Source organism: Meles meles, chromosome 16 (assembly GCF_922984935.1).
Source record: "Meles meles chromosome 16, mMelMel3.1 paternal haplotype, whole genome shotgun sequence".
In the NCBI taxonomy this organism is placed as follows: domain Eukaryota; kingdom Metazoa; phylum Chordata; class Mammalia; order Carnivora; family Mustelidae; genus Meles; species Meles meles.
Genome location: NC_060081.1, coordinates 23,489,670 through 23,509,520, shown reverse-complemented (window position 1 = coordinate 23,509,520; position 19,851 = coordinate 23,489,670). Strand labels below are relative to the sequence as shown.

General features: G+C 45.5%; 1 protein-coding gene across 2 annotated transcripts in view; it reads left to right on the top strand.

Moving 5' to 3' along the window:
- PRKCE (protein kinase C epsilon) overlaps nucleotides 1-19,851 on the top strand; it is a 476,978-nt gene that overhangs the window by 178,795 nt on the left and 278,332 nt on the right. For both annotated transcript variants that reach the window (XM_045981248.1, XM_045981249.1), the window contains exon 2: nucleotides 1,911-1,974. In XM_045981248.1, the coding sequence (XP_045837204.1) occupies nucleotides 1,911-1,974 (64 nt within the window). The remainder of the gene's footprint in view (nucleotides 1-1,910; nucleotides 1,975-19,851) is intronic.

Here is a 19,851-nt window from a genome sequence, read left to right as displayed (position 1 = left end):
AGTCTCTTCTTCCCCTCCCTAAAGGTTTGTTGGGTGTCTCCTAATAGACAGTGAGGTGAGCACTAGGTATACAAATATGATTCTCATCGTCTCTGCCTCTCAGAGGAGACCGACATGTGGACAATGTACCCTGGTGTGTTAGGAGCCAGGGTTCAGCTAGGCACGTGTACCACAGGAGCACAGGGAAGGGGGTAATTAATTCTGACTGAGAATATCTAGAACAGCTTCAGAGAGGAGGTGATCCTTGACCTCAACCTTGAATGAGAAGGAGGGATTCAGACTGACCCTTTCTCGGTAGTGCTTGCTGAATGTGTGCCTGCTCTTTGCTGGGGACAATGAAAACGATAAGGAGGGGTGGTGGTTCCTGCCCCCAAGAAATCCACAGCTTGCCAGGGAGACAAGCCTGGCACGTATGAGTCGATTACGGCTCTGCTTAGACAGATGGAAGCGTGGAGGCGAGGATAGGCTACCCGGGGGTACTTGGTGATCTAGGGTTTCCAGAGTTACTACTCTCTCAGGGAGCACACAGTTTCTGGAAGGAGAGTTCCGACCTCGTCAAGACGTTAGCGGCCCAGCCGTTCTGACTTTTCCGATCATCCTGGTTCTGTATAGAGGGAGCTGCTTGGATTTGGAGGCAGGCTGGCAGCAAGTGAGGGTGGGCGGAGAAGGTTGATGGTAAGAATTTAGTGGTGTTGGCTCACTCTTTGCAACCCTGGTAGGGTCTGGGGTTTGCAAAGGGTGCCGACACACAACCCGCGTGCGGATGCCCCTCAGGGTCCTGCGAGCACTGGTCACGTTCCCAGCCTTGGCTTATGCGATTTCTTCCACCTTGAGTGACTCCCTTTTCTTGTCTTCATGAAGTCTTCCGAGGCCGCTCTTCTATACTGATTTCAGACTTGCTGGATACTTGACCTGCGATCCTCTCTTGTTCCTCATTAAGCTGGGGTCAGTATTGTTCTCTCTCTCTCTTTTTTTTTTTTTAAGATTTTATTTATTTATTTGTTTATTTGTCAGAGAGAGAGTGAGAGAGCGTGCGCACACACAAGCAGGCAGAGTGGCGGGCAGAGGCCGAGAGAGGCAGGCTCCCTGCAGAGCAAGGAGCCCAATGCAGGACTCGATCCCAGAACCCTGGGATCATGGCCAGAGCCGAAGGCAGCGGCTTAACCGACTGCACCACCCAGGCGTCCCTGTTCTCTGGTTTTTAACTCCGCCATGAGACTGTAGACACCTTCAGAGTGTGAATAGCATCACATGCCTTTCTTTCCTCTCTGTGAGCAGTTTGTGTAGTCTAAGGAGTGTGGGTTTCTTTAGACAGTTTCTTCATTGAATCTCAGCATTGCCACTTACCCTAAAACTTTGAGCTCCGCTTCCTTATCAGGAAAATGGCATAACCCAGGCTTTCTCAACATTGACACTGTCGGCATTCTGGGGCTGGGTAATGAAAGCTTCATTGTGGGGACCATCGTGTCTGCTGTTGGATACTTAGCAGAATCCCTAGCTTCCACCCATGGGATGCCAGCGGCAGCCTTCCCTTTCCAGTCATGACAGTTGAAAACGCCTCTAGATGGTTTTGTGTCCCGGAAAGGTTCCCATAGGCTCCCATCGTCCATATGTCCATGTGTCAAGTGTCTCCTGTGCCAGGTTTCCCTCGCTGTTGAGAACCACTGGGATGACACTACCTATTGGGTCTGGATGAGACCTCCTTGTGCTGCCTCCGGAATATAGCAGACATTCCATAAATGCCCATTCACCTGCATTCCTGGTCCCTACCCGCCACTACACACTACAGGGGGATGAACTGAATGGAGCCATGACTCGAGGGGCTAGCCATTTGGGGTAGAAAAGGCATGGAACTCTTGGGCCGCCCCCACAATTCACTAACCGAGCCACTGTCATTTTCTTAATTGCAGATTGATCTGGAGCCAGAAGGAAGAGTGTACGTGATCATTGATCTGTCGGGGTCGTCAGGTGAAGGTAGGAGAATGTGACCTCTCCTCATTGTTCTCTTCCATTGACCCTTTGCCTTCGGGTGTCTCCCTTCCCTCCTCGGCTGGGATATATTACAGTGACATTTAATTAATTGGCACACTTAAAAGGAAAAGGTTATTTTGAAGATGCTTACGCCTGTGTACCAAAAGGGACCAGCCATCTGTTAACTTCAGTGGAGCAGAGGGAAGATTCTTGACTTATCAAGTGAGGCCAATAAAGCAGGCGTTCTTGCATGATGGTGTACAAGGCAGGCTTGGGTGGAGCGGCAGCCTCTCCCCGGAGGCTCGCGTGGGGTATGTGTGAGTGTCATGGGAAGGAAGTAAAACCAGTTGGTCTAACGGTATTCAGAAATGAAACAAATAAGGTGTCCAATTTCAGAATCTTATTTTTTTGAGCTTTTATAGAAGTGTTACTTCTTTTTACAGCTTCCCACGCAGGCAAAAGTCCTGCTTTTAGAGAGAAATGATGGGGTGAGGGAATGTCTGCTCCCCACTAGCCAATGAGACAGGGTGTAGATGTTGTCCAATGGTCAGATTTTCCTTCTTTCTTCTCTTTGCATCCTCTTCTCTCAATCCTGTTTTGGTGCACTTAACATCTCAAAGGCTTGACAGGCAGTGAGGACTGAGCAGTCAGAAGGGGAGGGGACTCTGGACAGTAAAACCTTGTCCACACAGAACAGAGAGATGGTGGCAGATGTGGGCTCTAGGGAGGATGGAGATTTAGTGGGGACCATCTTTCTTCTGTATGCAGGAGGACAGGACAATTGGCTTTAATGTCATGGCAGAAAGATGGGAAGACCAAGACCGGTTCCTCTTGGCAATGAGAAACAATGGGACTTAGGGGCTGTGGCAGTCTTTAGGGAGAGACAGTCAGCTCCCTTAGCTCCTGGTTGGAAGACAGAGGCCTTTTTCCCTCATCTCTTCTAAATGCTGGAGATCACAAGGACAGAGTCACACCACCACATGGTCTCCCCAGGGTTAGGGATGAAACTCTAGTCTACATTTCAGTAACGGGAGGAGAGATTATGTCCATGTATCAGAGGAGTGGATCAAACCGTGTGCTTAACTGGGTGCCTGATGATTTTCATTTGGCTAATATAGCACCCAATTTCAACAGGTGTTCAGAATAATTCAATAATTGTGTGTATATTGGGCTTATAATAGAATCCAGTTCTCTTTGAATAGATCTCAATTATTTGGCATAGGTTTAAAACTTTAAACATCCTTCCAAAATTGGTCTTGTACATTTTCTTCTCTTTATCGCAATTACGTTTTGACGTTTCCAGCTTTCTTTCTCTACCCTCAGCTCTGAGCAACCCAGAATAGAATCTGTTGTAGAAGATTCGGGGATTTAGCAATATTTAGTATGAAATATTTAAGATGTGCCAAAGGGCCTAAAGGAAAATAAAATGAGCACCAGAGTACCCACCAGCCTGATTAAGAAATAAAGCAGCATTAAGGTGAAACCTTGCATTGCTTTTAACAAAGCATGTGATCCCAAATTCACCAGACTTAAAAGTATTACAGCAGCCTCCTGATTAGAGATATTGGTGAAACATTCAATGAGCGGAATCAGTCCCCCTTTTTCCTTACATAATCTATATGCAACAGAATAATTAATTAAATATGCATTTCCTGTGCCAAGATGCTAGATAACCAATAGGAGGCTTGAATTATTTTTTTTTCTTTGAAAAGATTAACAACCTGGGAAATTACAGCGGACATCCTTTTTTACATTAGAGAGAAAGGATGTGGATGAATGAGTGAATAAATAAATCAGAAGCAATTGATTTTTTTCCTCTTTGCTTCTATGGCTTATTGCATGTGAATGGCCAAAGCAATTTTCACAAGGCTGAATTCTTAGTGTCTTTTTTTTTTTTTTTATCTCTTTCATCTAGAGAAAATAGAGTTTACTTCAGAAATGCTGACACACGCCAGACTCTGGAAAGTGCTAGCATGTGTTGCTCTGAAGAAAAGGAGAACTTTTTCTGCCCTTTCTTTCTTACTCTTCCCGGATCTGAGATTCTTTCTCTGAATGGTGGGAACGACTTGCAGCAACCTTTTCAAAGGAGCTGATTGTATTGGTTTCTGTTTGCGTTCTGTACATCGGTTTGCCCCGTTCTGCTGATCAGACTTTGAGGGCTCCTGACCCAAGGGTTTTTGGAAGGGCTGGGAGGAGAGTAGAGGACCCGAGGATGAGCGAACACAATATTTGTTACCTGGACTGCACGGGAAGGATCCAGTGCAAAAACCGGTTGCCCAAGCTAGACTGTGGACATTCATAGATTCTTACCTACGTCCCTTTCTTCTTTTTTTAAAGATTTTATTTATTTATTTGAGAGAGAGTGAAAGTGAGAGAGATTATGGAGGGAGAGGGAGAAGCAGACTCACTGCTGTGCAGAGAGCCCGATGTGGGGCTTGATCCCAGGACCCTGAGATCATGACCTGAGCCGAAGGCAGCTGCCTAACCATCTGAGCCACCCAGGTGCCCCGCCTACATCCCTTTCTTTAGTGAAAATACTTAACTCTGTAATCTGCAAAAGGGTGTGAAGAGAGTGGGAGTGAGGCAGGGCTGATCTGTTCACTTTATCATTCTGCCGTCACGCATCCCTGCAGCAACTCTGTCTCAAATGCTCCGGTCCCATCAATGGAAGAAAAGACATATATCAAAGAAATAGCACACACTTAGAAACACAGGCAAACAATGAGGAGCCTAGAGAAAGGTGTGAGCTGAAAAACCAATTCCAAGATGGGCCAAAGATTTCTTTTTCTCGCTAACACACTGTGGAGCGCCTTGGACATTTGTGTCTGCTAGAGCTGGGGCTAATGTGATTTCTAGTTGTCTAATAAAATTCCACTGCTTGCTTGTCCTGTGCAGCTCACCATAATGGGATTTGACTGCTGTGTGCTTTAGCTAAACCAGGCAACCTAACCCCAGATGTAAGGGGTCAGGCTCGATGACAGCTAAGGCCATTTCCGGTCATGCAATTTTGATCTCTGGTCTAATCTGAATAGCAATCAGAGCTCAAGGCTGAAGGCTGGCTAATGTCTCTAGCAGGTAGAAGGGGTGGAAAGAAAAGGGCTCTTTCTGACAGGTACTACACCAGGCGCCTTACCTACATTATCTCAAATAGTAAACCTTCCTGGAATGCTGGAGTGTGATCCTCCAGTCTTGGGTGCCTCTTAGTGTTTGCTTTTATCATAAGCCATAGCCAGGCAGTTTCCTGGTCAACGTGGCGCTCCAGGCTCACCAGATACTTAAGTCAGAGCATAATTCGCTCAGGTGATGGACGCATAAACAACAATGTAATTCTCAAGTGTGTCAGCTGTTGTTTCCTGCAGCGCACGTTAGTTAACATTTCTTCCCTTGTTGTGTTGCAATTTGAAGATTACTTTTATTTTTTAATAACATGACAATGCACCATTATTTGGAGGCTCCCAGAGGAGGGGCCGTCAGGGTCTGACCCAGGGATTTCTAAGCTCTTTTCCTGCCTTCCATCCTGATTTAGTGTTCACCCAGGAGAGTTTTTCAGAGTCTGAACTGCAACGGAGAGAACCGGAGTGGGTCTCACTGATAATGTTTGGAGGGCCAAACTGTGTCTCCAATAACATGCAGAAGATGCAAAGTAGTTTGAAGGATGTTTTGCAACACAGATCACAAATAAGGCAGTTAAACTGGGGCTCAGGTTTCGGAGTTTTTGCAGAAGCAGACGATAAACAGAAGCCACATGCTTCTTTCTGCAGCCACATGCTGTGGACACCGCACCCCTCAGTCTCCTACCTGGGCCCCAGGAAGAGCACAGTCCCAGGAGTCCTGCAGTCCTGGCCTTCAGTCCCAGCTCTAACGCTTGCTAGTTCAGAGGTTCAGATTTCTCACCGGGTCAGGATCACGATCGCATGTCTGGTAGGGACCGTGGTCAGATTGCTATAAGAACAGTGCCTTTGAATACAGGTGATGCTCAGTAGATCTCCTACGGCCTGGAGACCTGAGGGCTGCCAGTGAAGGAACAGCAGGCAAGGCTTTCCGGGAAGCAGTTTGAGGGCAGATTTCTGACTCTGAGACATATTAAAAACAATGGAAGGACAGAGCAAGGTGACAGAGAGGCAGTTTATAGAATAATATCTCTATCTGGCTGGGCTATAAGATTACTTTCTACAGAGTTCACACCTTGCCATAGTTTGGCCCCACTTTCTTTGTCTTTCTTCCCCACCCTTCCCCCAGTGGACTGTTTTCTAGAAGGACGGTCTCTATCTTGTTTGTATCCTGTGGCCCTTAATGCCAGAAATTTCTCTTTGTGGGAGCCTGGGTGTGCTCTCTCTGCTCGGTGCAGACTGAGAGCATGTAGGGCCCACACTCTTACTCGCCCTTGGCGTAAAGCCCTTCATATACTTGAAGACAGTTACTAGATCTCTCCTCTTCAGATTTGAATTGTTCAAATCCCTTTTCCTTTCTGAAGAGGTAGTTTAGAAATTTAACTCATCTTTGCAGCTTTTTTCTGGACTTTTTTTTCAAGTTGCGTAGGCAGGCGGACACACATGATCAAACTTGCTTGGGTTTGCTCTGAAATGGTAACATGAGCAGACCAAGTGCCTGATGGTGTTACCTGTGTGTGGGAGATAGTCGCATTGAGAGGTCAAGTGACGTGCCCAAGGTCAAAAGGTTGACTACCTACCTTTTGGGTCTAGACCCCCAGGCGACGATCCAGTGTCCCGGTCTAAATCATGGCCCCAGTAGTGCGGCTTCCCTACCTCTCTGTTTTAGTTCTTTTCTTCAGATAGCCCCCCCCCCTTTTTTTTTACAGTGATGTGGGGCTAGAGTTCTTAGCTTTGAATCCAAAAGTGACCCAGAGGGTCCCTTTCATAAACAAGCACATTTCTTTTCCATTCTCTTAGAATTGAGAACTCCCTTGGTCCCAGTTCAGGAGCCATCAGCTCCCTCTCAGGCTCTCAATCAGGCAGGTCCCTAACTAAGTCTTGGTCTACAGCTAGACCTGATTCAAACTCCAGCAGGTTAGTAATCTTTCTTCCCTGTGTCCATGGCAAGCATTGGAGTGCTGCCCTCAGTGTTGAAATAAAAGGGGAGGACTTCTGGAAACTGCCTCAGCCAATGGCTGTTTTAGTCTCTCAGATGCCGGTGGCCTGCTGATGTTCCAGTTCCTGAGAAATCTACATTATTCAATTCAATGCCTTCAGTTACCAGGTAGTTAAATAGAACCATTTGTTCAAGGGAACAGTAGTCGCCAATGCACATTAACAAATGTGCCCAGCTTGTTGCCGTCCTGGGTTTAGGGAAGGGTAAGTGGGGAGGCAAGCAGAAAATGAGAGGTGACCTTCACAAGCACACGCGGCCTTGCCTTCAAGGGAGTGTACAGTTCAGTTAGGAATCCGAGACTCACTTATAGGACAAAACACTGGAGAAAAGTGCAAGGCAATATCACAATGAATGCTTAATTGAGTGTTACCAGCAGTTCTCCAAATGGGACCATATTGGGGCTGGAATAACCCAGGACAGCCTCAGGGAAGAGGCAGAGCTTGGGCTGGAAAGGTGAAGATAGGCAGCCTGGATTGCCAGTGAGGAGGCCATTCTGAGCAAAGGGGGGTCATGTCGTCACTATCAAAGGCAGCTTGGAAGCTCTTATTTTTAGGTAAGGCTGGATAGCTACCATAAATTAAACAGATACACACTGTATTCTCCAAGAGCTTCTGAACAAAGACAATTATCAGTATTGTAGACAGAAATTTTTATGCCATGCAAACAAGAAAATGAAATACCTTCAGTGACTAAACTGTGTTTGAAGGTTGAAGGCAGTTCTTTCTGGATATGTCTTCATAGTCAAGGCCTCTCACCCACCTTGGACCCCAAGGAGGAGGAATATTCCAGGTCAAGTTTGGTCAAGTCTGGGATGTTGAGTAGAGCACATTCTGTAAGCATGGGGCTTAGGTGATGGGAAGGTCAAGTCCATGTACAGTCATCCCCCTGTGTCTTTTCTGCCTCCTCTCTCTTTTCTCCCTCAGCAATCCTGTGGAGTCCCATGATAAGCTCTCCACTACCTCTAGTACCCTCTTCCTCTCCAGCCTGTCTAGCTTGTGTCCCCACAGCAAGCCCTGACACACCCTCTTTCCCTTTGTAAGTTCTGCCCAGTCTCTGGTAAGCAGCATTGCTTGAGAAGCTAAAGAGATCTCTCACTTTCTCGAACATGGAATTTCAAAGCCAGGCGCCAGCTCCAAGATGCTGAGAGGTCACCCTCCTATGAGGTGCCTTAGGCAATGAGATCTGGTCCGGCTCACCCCACAGGCTCCCCAGACACACGTGGGCATGGTGGATTCTCTAGTAGCATGTGGAGTAGAGACAGCCTCGGTGCTTGACAAGAGTGAAAATAAAATCCAGACATTCAAAAACATTGATTTTGCGGTGTATATCCCACATCCCACCTCCAGCGCAACTACTCGCTACCGATACTCAGACCCAGGGAGCAGTCCCCTTGGTCTCCAGGTTTTTGGCTCTATCTTCTGTCCTGATGGCAGAAATACTGGAAGTGACCATATGTATCAGCTGAGACAGGGGGAGTCAGCAGAGGACCAAGGGGAAAAAGTAGTGAACTCCCAGTCCCCGTCAAGGGATTTATAATGGCCCAGAGAGAGAGAGTGCTAAAGTGCTTGATGAGAAATAAGCCAAGAAAAATCCTCATTTCCTTCCAAATAGGCCCTAGATGCACAGCAGTTCCTCTGAAATGAGTCATCCACGGTTAACAACACCAAATGCCAACCATTAGCAGATGAAAAACAGAATTGAATCCTGAGTGTTTAAAGAGCAGAGCTCTTAGTATCACTACCAAAGCCTCCTTCCCTTGTGCCATTATGGAGCATAAATGTGTATTTGCTATTGACTTTTGTGCCTGTTGTCCTAATGAAGTAATTGAAGAAGGAACAGTCGTGTTGAAGAAAGCAGCTTATAGGGGCGCCTGGGTGGCTCAGTGGGTTAAAGCCTCTGCCTTCAGCGCAGGTCATGATCTCAGGGTCCTGGGATCGAGCCCCGCATCGGGCTCTCTGCTCCGCAGGGAGCCTACTTCCTCCTCTCTCTCTGCCTGCCTCTCTGCCTAGTTGTGATTTCTCTCCGTTAAATAAATAAAATATATATAAAAAAAAAAAAAGAAAGCAGCTTGTAGAAGGGCGGGTTTATAATAGATCCTTAGTCAAGGAGTGAGCCCCGTGTTTTCCTGGCATGGCCTCTAATTCCATCTCCGTTGTCTTGCTATGTATCATTTCTGTGTCTCATAAAGAAGATTGTTTTGGGAAATTCATGTTTGCAGCTCAGATCGTACTGGGTCAAAGTGGCCTATAATTTAATCATTTACAGTTGTTGATGTCCTCGTGATTTGGCTTAAAACAAAAGGGTATTTCCATTCATCTAACCTAATTTAGAGAGTTGTCTTTCAGGATCAACTACTTTATTCTTTTATCCAGTTGAAATTGGTCACTGCTGACAGTTTTATTGATTTTCCTTATTATCTAGCTTTGTTTTTCACAGCCAAGTGCTGAATTCACCATCTTATTGGAGCTGCTAACACAGGGTCTTTTATCTTCCTCCTTTGTTACAACCCTTTGGCGTGAGCTGTGGGGGGCCTGTGAAGGTCTGAGCCTTTGTCTACATACACACAGATGAGAATCAATGTCTCCGACTCACCTATTCTCTCTCCGCTCCATCCTCTGTTTCCTGCATTGGTTGGAAACATCATGTATTTGTTTATCTAAGATGTAGCAGGCCCTGGGTGTAGAGCTAATGAACTTGGCCCTTGCTCTCAGGTATCTGTACTCCCGCAGAAGGAGACAGGCAAGAGACCAGTAGGCACACAAGGTGTTTTCGCTGTTGAGTAGCTGATGGTCAAATGATGCAGTGGGAACTCCGAGGAGACTCCCTTCGACGTGAGGGCTCTCCCTGGAGTCGGCTGTCAATAAATGACAACCAGCGACACGTCCACGGACTCTCGTCAGCTCGTCGTGGCAAATCTGAAAGGCACGTTTTCCTCAGTGGAAGAAACAGAGCCACTGTCCACCAAAGATGGATCCAATCAGAAGATAAAGGCAGACAAAGGCTTGATGTACTTAAATTTGAACTTTGCAGGAATGCATCTGATTTATACATTCATTCATTCGATGGATAGCTATTGGGCACCTATACCAGTTACTATTTTCAGTGCCAGGGGCACAGAGGTGAACAATATGAATAACACAAAGCCTTACGGGACTTACATGCTAGTGGATAGGCTTGTGCGTGCGTTGGCTGTCTCTGTACGGTCTCTGGGGGAGGGAAAGGTGAATTCAGAAAGGAGAGAAACTTTACTGTCAATGCCTGTAATCTTGTTTTTCTTTCCCCTGCATCTTTATTAACTATTAAGACATTTACTTAGAAATTAAAAAAAAAAAATTAGGTGGAAATACGACCATTGCCATACACACAGAGACAGAGACTTGCCCGTGGCTGGAGACTATGACAGGCTCCAGAAGACCCTGCAGAGAGGAATGACCTGTCATAGCCGCAGAATAACATGTTTAGGACAGGGACATGAAGAGTAATGTCCTACTTCGTGCTCTGCATTGCTCCATAGACACCTCTGAATTAAAATGGGATATGCTGTAATGTAAAATATGTACGGATTCCCTGAGACTATGCCTGTCATCCAGGACCGAGTGCCCCCACCACGGTGAAGCAGGTGGGCCAGGTAGCTGAACTCCCTCAGAGTGGGGAATGAATGAATGATGTGTGCAGACATTCACTCCTTGGAGCCCCTTGCCTCAGGATGCTTAGCCTTGCTTCTGCTGAGAGGCCGCCCCTGTCTGGGTGTGCAGTCCTACAGTGACCCCTTCCCTAACTCCCCGCAGCACTCTCCAGCATTTAGGGTTAGCTGCTACTTGTCCTAAGCTTGGTCATGTCCACTGACCAAGTGGCTTCACCAGATGGGGTGCCTCCTGCCCAGCCAAGTAGGCCTAGCTGGCTGCCAGTGGGTTATTCCCACTCTCCAGGCCTTCCACTTTGCCTGTTTCCTGACATTGAAAGTAATGGCCAGGTTTATTTCCAACAGAGATGTTCTCTGCAGCAGGAACCCGCGGCCTCTATGATTATCCAGGTGTGAACTCTTCCGAAAGGGTCAGGAAGGGTGAACTCAGAGGAAGCTGAGTTCCCTTCCAGGTGTGTCTAGGTGTTATTGGGACCAGGCTTCAGAGACACCTGCATTTGAGTTCCTGCTGCATATTTACTTAATTACTTAGTTCACCAAGTGGCCAAACAGACTTATACCGAGAGCCTGTTGTGTGCCGTGTGCCATGTACCATGCTGAAAGCTAGAAAATCAAAGAGGAGAACGACCAAGGCCCTGCCCTCGAGGCGCTCCCAGGCTAGGGCATGTCAGCAAGAAGGCACCAGCTCTCCTTGGGCCTCGGGGCCCCATATGACAAGGGTGTGAGGACTTAGGGCACCTTCTCATTCTGCGGTTTGAGTCAAAGCCAAGAATTTACACACAGCTAGGTACCCGAAAGGGGGCACGTGGGAGAGCACACAATTTTAAGCCAAGTCTCTGTATAGAGAGCATTTTAGTTGAGTCTAAATGGATCTGTCGGGTCGGCTTTATCATCCCCATGTTACATTTGAGAAAATGGGGCTTCAGGAGATTAAGACTATTGAGTCACCCGGGATCCTGAGAAAATGCAGATCCTGGCTCCGTGGGCCTCAGGTGGGGTCTGTGATGCTGTGTTTCTCAGCAGCCCCCCGGGGGCGATACCTGTGCTGCGCATCCTTGGACTTCACTCTGAGAAGTCACTCTGAGAGGGCACTACGAGAACTGTGAGGTCTGAGGCATGCCGAGAAAGCACGGGTTTCTATTTCGCTGAAAATTCAGAGGGAACTCAACTGACTTCTCCCATTCCCAAGTCCCGTCTCAAAGTCAGTCCTTTTGAATCCATTTCCATCCCCCTTCTCCTGTCTTCTGGGAAGGGGGCTAAGAATGCACTCGATGTTCTTAGGAAAGGTGGGTAGTTCCCGGGCCTGGGTTTTTCCAGCCCTGGCTTTCATGGTCTCCGAAAGGTCAGAATGGATAGCGTCAGTATTCTGCAGCTAGGGAAAGAAGGAACCAATTTATTCCAGGAAAACAAAAAAACCGGTCAGGATATTGGAGTTTTTGTTTTTGTGTTTGCTTTTCTATAAATACCCTCAAGTATTGAGTGGTGCTTGAATTTGATCCCACTGTGCTAATTTTCTCCCGGTTTCTGGGGCTTTAATTAAGATAGCTCACCCCGGGCCCTTGCTAGAACTTACCTTTATGCGTTCCTCCTCTGAGGTAGGCAGGTTGTACCTACCTTTAATGGATGGGGAAACACAGAGGCAGTTCTGGATTAGATGTTGGGTACACAGTAGGGGCATAATTTTTATTTGTTGAATAAAAGAATGCATGACTAAATGAAATAACAGGAAAGAGTGTCCCCTTCAAAGGAAACTATTGAGATAAACAAGGTGTTGGGACTGGCTTTGCTTTGGATAATCGGTTGTTTCATATTCTAGTGTACAATCATTGGGGACTTCACGGGCGAGCGTGGGCCTGCATGTTTAAGCTTCCTGAGCCTGCTACTTTTCTGGGGCTCTCTGAAGCCACCTCAGCGCCTCCATACACACCAGGTCCCCCTTATAATACCCTCTCCCCTCCCTGTTTATTCAGCTACTTCTCCATTCTTTCAAAATTTGATTTCAAGTTTGCCTCCTCCTGGGGGCCTTCCCACGTCAGCCTGCCCACCCCCACCTGCTGGCTCACCCCACTGTATTCGGTCCCACACTCCTCTGTGTCTTTCTGTACAACCGTGCACTCGTATGTTTGCATTGTTTCTAGAACTCGAGTCCTGGCTGTGCCCTCCCACCCCAGGAAGCCACAGGCCATTTGAGGACAGAGGTTTCTGTAAAATGGGCCCAGAGCTACGAGCCGGGACAGCATATCTGAGGCTCCTGAGTGGCCTCCTGATTTGGCAGCACTGAGCCCAGGGCACCCTCCCACCCTTCGGGCTACACACAGATAGATGGGAAGCAAGGGCCATCTCTGTCCTTGGAGCCTCTCTGTCCAGAGGGAAACCAGACCACCCAAACCCGGTGTGATGCTGTGTAGCATAGAGACCCAGAGCTATGGGAGTCTATGGGAGCCTTGGTTATCGCTGGGCCTGTCTCGTGCTGGGCATGAGGTCCCCGATTAGTTACACCGAATTCAGCATGAAGCAGTTTTATGGTGAAGCGTGATGGGAGAAACTCCGTCACTGACCTCGGAAGCTTGGATCCTCTTCCTGGTCCTGCCACTCACCAGCCAATTAAAGGTGCATGGACCAGGGAGTGTTTCTGGCCCTTGACTCGACGGCACGCATAGCCTGAAGATGCTATGAATTCAGTGAATGTTCAGGATTCCAGATTGTCAAATCAGAGGCTTTCTGAATGCAGGTGTGAATCAGCAAGAAAGTTTCATAATCCTTCTTTATACTTACCACTGGGAAGTCAGATGCAGTTATCCTGGGGCCAAAGCACGGGATCCTTAGCAGTGGGTGAGACGTGGTGGGAATCTGAGAAATTTAAAATGTGGCCAAGTAAAGAGGGGGAATTTGTCCTGTAGCTCCTTAGGCCAGTTCTGGGACCAGGGGGGCAGAGTTATAGAAAGGCAGCTTTAAGCTTGGTTTAGTGTACAGAAACAGCCTCTGGTAGACAGAGCTTTCCAGCAGTTAAATATATTTGACCAGTTAAGTAGGGAGCTCTCCATCTCTGGAGACATTCAGATACTGAATGAATATTTAAAATATTATAGGAAAAAAATCTTCTAATGGTCTTTGGTGAGATCAGAATATTTGTGACAGACAATTTCCATAAGTATATACAAATGGGGAATAATAAGGCAACTTTATTTTATTTTATTTTTTAAGGATTTTATTTATTTATTTGACAGAGAGAGATCACAAGTAGGCAGAGAGGCAGGCAGAGAGAGAGGGGGGGGAAAGCAGGCTCCCCGCTGAGCAGAGAGCCCGATTTGGGGCTTGATCCCAGGACCCTGAGACCATGACCTTAGCCGAAGGCAGAGGCTTAACCCACTGAGCCACCCAGGTGCCCTAAGGCAAGTTTATTTTATTTAAAAACAATCCAAGGCCCACATTGTAAAAAGGTAGAGAAAAAATGTATGAAGTAATGGGGAGAAGGAACAAGTTGGATATTAGCATGTATTTACAGAATAGTTATATTTCTTGCAAATTTAGGCAAAAATGTTTCTGTTAAAATGTGGATCTTGTTTCCAGAGACCTAGGAAAGGTCTATTTGAATCGACCCCAAAATGTGTCTACCCCTATTGTGAAGACTTTTTGTGAGTGGAAAAAATCTCTGGTAACATTAATATTTGCTCTTTAGTTCTCTCTCGTGTGATACGCACACAGAATTCCTTTAGAGAGTGGTCCGTTGTTGTGCATCTGTGAAGAGATCCACCTAGGGCAGAGAAGGATAGCAACAAAGACCCCTGATTTAAGGGAAACAACGTGCATGCTGTGAGGTAAGGATTTTTTCCTCAGACTTAGGAAGGTTTTGCATAGAAGCTACTAAGTAGGAAGAATGGAGGTTCCTTTGAGAAGAGTTTACTTGACCTTTTGTCCTGAGAAATGGTTTGATTTTGAATAGAGCTTCTCACAGTGGTGGCTGATGTGTTGGCATAAAAAATGCAATAAAGAGGGACACCTGGGTGGCTCAGTCAGTTAATCATCTGACTCTTAATTCTGGCTCAGGTAATGATCTCAGGCTTCTGAGATCGAGCCCCATATCGGGCTCTGTGCTGGGTGCAGAGCCTGCTTAAAATTCTCTCTCCCGGGGCACCTGAGTGGCTCAGTAGGCTAAGCATCTGCCTTCGGCTCAGGTCATGATCCCACGGCTCTGGGATCGAGTACCACATCGGGCTCCCTACTCAGCGGGGAGTCTACTGCTCCCCCTGCTTGTGCTCTCTCTGTGTCTGTCTCTGTCTAAAAAAGAAAATCTATTAAAAAAAAAAAAAAAAAAGGATTCTCTCTCCCCCCAACCCCTGGCTCATGTGTACATACTCTCTCTGGGAAAAAAAAAATTGCAATAAAGAATTATTGCCTTTATGAGGTGGGACACCAGGAAAGCAGTTGACCCATCTCCCCTTAACATTGGCCTACCTTTTGTCTAATGCTTGAAATTTGACCTTTAGAGTTTTCATGTGTTTGGTGGCTTAAGCTCTTGATGCTCATTGAATATCTAACCTCTTCCTTAAAAAGAAAAAAAATAAAGGAAAGAAAGAAAGAAAGAAAAAAGACAGCCTTCTAGAAAGATTAAATCCTAAGCATTTCTTGAATTTCTTCATGCACAAAGAACCAACGGCCAGGTTTGTAGGCAGGTTCCTAAATAATTGCACATGGTTCTCAAAAGGTAACCTGAAGGTCAAAGAAGTGAAAGTTTGAATTACTGAGTTAATGTTCTAATGGGAGATTACATTCCAGAGAACTAAAATATTTACAGTTGTACCAAAAAGAATAAAATAGGAAAAAACTTAACCAAGGAAATGAAAGACCTATATTGTGAAGACTATAAACACTAGTGAAAGAAACTGAACATAAGTACGTAAGATAACAAGATAGTCCGTGCTCATGGATTGGCAGAATTAATAGAGTGTCCATACTACCCAAATCAATCTGCAGGTACAGTGCAATCAAAATACCAACAGCATTTTCACAGAACTAGAACAAATAATCCTAAAATTTGTATGGACCCACAAAAGACCCTGCAGAGCCAAAGCAATCTTGAGAAAGGGCTACAAAGCTACATAGCAAAAGATAACCACAATCCCAGATCTCAAGATATACTAGAAAACTGTGGTAATCAAAACAATATGGTACTGGCACAAATATAGACACATAGATCAAGGAACAGAATAGAGAGCCCAGAAGTAAACTCATGTTTTTATGGTCAATTAATCTATGACTAAGGCAAAAACCTACAGTGGGTGAAGACCATCTCTTTAATATGTGGTACTGGGAAAACTGGACAGTTACATGCAAAAGAATGAAAGTGGACCACTTTCTTATACCATACACAAACATAAACTCAAAAATGGACTAAAGATGTAAATATTGAGACTAGAAACCTTAAAACTCTTAGAAGAAAACATAGGCAGTAATTTTTTTTTTTTTTTTTTTTTTTAGTATCAGCTGTAACAATACCTTTCTGGATATGTCAGAAAATGAAAATATATTATAAAATGCTCTTGTTGTGCCTCATTGTTTAGACACCCTCTTTGGTCATATTTTCAACATTCTACCCCACTTGGTCATGGGGGCAGCCTGTCAACCTGTTTCTAGGCTGGGAGGGTCCAGCTGAGTCTACATAGGGGCCTTCGCAGCCCCTCGAGGATCATTTGCTGATTTGCTATGTTACACTCTATTCTCTGAAGTAGGAAAGATGTATCTTACCATAAGGTCCAATATTTTCATTTTTTCCCCTTACTCATTGTTTTCAATTAACAAAAAAGGGCAGGAAGCCATACAATATTCAAATAATTGCAAAATCACTTTCTTTAGACTCTAAATTCTGTGAAGGCAGAAATTGTGTCTATTTTGGTCTCTGTGTGGCTTTCATGGCCTCATACCGTGCCAGGCTATGGCAGCACTTGGGAAATATTTGTTGTATGAATTAATGAGAGCCTACCGTCCGGGTAAATACGGTTAAGGTGTGAAGGTGGCCAAGTGGCTTGGCAGGCAGAGAGCAGCACTGTGAAGTGTCATTGGCCACTGGTGACCAGCGTCCGTGTGTGTTGTTTGAAAGCTCCACGTATGAAAGCCAAGAGCTGCCTGTTATAGGGGGGTTTGGGGTCACCAGGGTTGTCCGCAGAGCAGCTGGAGTCTGGAAGACAGACTTCACCTGCCTAATTACAGATGTCTGTCTAGCCACTCGGCCTCTCCCTGGCTGTAATTATGGCCTTTGGAGCCACCATCCTGCCAGGCCAACTAGAAACACCTAGCTTGGACTGCAGAAGGACCTAGTTTGCTTTTATTTTTAATTTTTTAGGACATACATCAAACCAGGGTACTTCAAATTTAGCATTCACTTTACATACTGCATGCGGCCTTTACCAGGCTGTCTTGCCTTAGACGACGAAAAAGGATCATCAAGTCAGCTTTACTCTCGCTCCACTATTTTTATTCTGAAGTTATATCATATTATATATCATGGGTTATCTGTACCTATGTTCCAGATTAAGAGAAGGAACATTTGGGGGTGATTTTTAGTCCCCTGGGGACTTTTTTGATCTTGTCTTCACTCTTTTGTCCCCAAAGGTAACAACTGTCCTGAATTTTGTGTTATTTTCTTGCATTTTTTTATGATTTGACCACCTGTGTATATGTATTCTCAGATAACATATTGTTTTGTTTTTATCTACTATTTAAGATTTATTTACATAGTATCATCCTATAGGAATTCTTTTGTGGTTCATGCAGTTTTATATTTCTGAGATCCATCCATATTGATGTGGGTGGCTGTAGTTCATTTGTTTTTATTCCATTATGTTAATATGTCAAAATTCATTTATCTGTTCTCTTCATGGATATCTGCATTGTTTTTAAGTTTTTGCTATTAGGGACAAAACTGTATTCTGGGGCACAGTAACTTCTACGGTTTCTTTAGGTTATTTATTTAGGTGTGGAAATGACGGCTCAGTATGTATGTGTATGTTCAGCTTTACTAGATAATCATTGTTTTCCAAAGTATTGTGCCAGCTGGTGCTCCCACCAGACATGTCTGCAATTTCTGATTGCTTTATATCTTCATGAATACTTGGTATTATCAGACTTGTAAATTTCTGCCAGTATGGCGGGCGATGTGTCATTTCGGTTTTAATTTGTATTTGTTTGATTATTAAGGATATTGAGAATCTTTTCATGTATCTACAGGTTTTGGTCATTCCTGAAAGATATCTGTTCATTACTTTTTTTTTTTTTTTAAGATTTTATTTATTTATTTGTCGGAGAGAGACAGAGCATGCACACAAACAGGGGGAGCGGCAGGCAGAGGGAGAAGCAAGGAGACCGATGCGGGACTCCATCCGACAACCCTGGGATCATGACCTCAGCCAAAGGCAGACAATTAACCGACTGAGTCACCCAGGTGTCCCTGTTCATTACTTTTTATGCATCTTTCTATTATTTTTTTTTCTATTTCTTATTGCTTCAGAGACAGTTACATTTGTTGCAAATATCTTCCCCTAGTTTTTGTATTAGGCTGATATTTACAATCTCTCTGTGGTCATCAGATACATAGAGCTCCAGTGCTCGCTTCGGCAGCACATATACTAAAAAAAAGATAAATAGAGCTCCAAAGAATGAAACTTGTGGATCTCCAACAAGTCACTTCGTGTGTTTGGGCTTCTGTTTCTGCTCAATCAAGTGAGCATTCCCAGGCGTTTTTGTGCATGGAAACACATTTTGGAAGTAAAGCACCATACACATATATGGAAAGTCTAATTTTTTTCTACATTATCATACTGCCTCCATTTTTATACCATAACATATTCTCTGGGAATCTTTTTTGTTGTTGAGCTGCATTTTAAAAAGTGCACTTAGTGGGGCGCCTGGGTGTCCCAGTGGGTTAAGCCTCTGCCTTCGGCTCAGGTCATGATCTCAGGGTCCTGGGATCAAGCCCTGAATCAGGTTCTCCGCTCAGCAGGGAGCCTGCTTTCCCTCCCCCTCTGCCTGCCTCTCGGCCTACTTGTGATCTCTCTCTGTGTGTGTCAAATAAATAAATAAAATCTTTAAAAAATAATTGCACTTAGTGCTTATTGAAATTGTTATTGACTTTTGGTTTACTTATTATCTATTTGTCTTTCCAGTATGTAAGCTCCAGAGGGCAAGAACTTTCTCTTACTGGTTTATCATTGCATTCCTAGCAACCTGGACCAATGCCCGGCACATAGTAGGGGCTCAAAAACCTTCGTGCAATGAATAACGGAACCAGTGGTGTTCATAGCAGTCATGATATCACTGCTGTGCAATTGTCCTGATGCCGTATTTAGGATTTGCTCCCTGTTCAGATAACTTTCAAACTCATGTAGTGTATTGTTCAGTGTATCTCTGGCCTTTTCTTTTCCAGGGAGAGAGGGTGGAGCCAGAGGAAGGGAATTGCGCCCTTGGGAGCTTAGAGCTCAGTTTTTAGATTTGTAGCTGGGGCCCCCCTGGTGGGCTGGCACTCCTCTGAGGGCAGATTTCTAGGGTGAGACCAGAGTTTCCCAGGCTTTTTTTTCTCTGCCCTTCTGCATGGTTGCCGTCAAGTTCGCTGCTTTTCCAAACCCTGTTGGCTTTTGCTTTGTTGCTATAGAAACAAGAGCTGGTAGTTTGGGGGAAATGTGTGTGCATGCGAATGCTGGGGGAGGGGTGTCATGGAAGTGGTGGAGCACCAGAGCTGGGTGAGGACATGGAGGGAGGACAGCGCAGAAGTCTCTGTGAAGGCCCTGCCCACTTTGAGGGTGCTCTCCTCAGAGTGCTTTTGATTTCGAATGGTGCACCCTTGGGGAACAGGCGTCCCTTTGTAGGTCTGCAGGGCTCCCCCTGGCACTGATCCAGCCCTTCAGTGGAACATCTGGAAAGCTCTGGCCCCTCCCGGAGCCAAAGCCACTGAGCCCTGGAGACAAGAGATCAATGACCCCTTCTTGGCTGCTTCTTAACCCGTGTCCCAGACAAGTGCTTTTCTGGGAACCAGTGAGTAATGGCAATCTTTGATGCCAAGGCTTGTGTGCTGCTGCGTTGACTTTCACTTTTGATAAAAGTGGGGGGAGGGGGGCAGAGAAAGGGTCTGGGGAGGG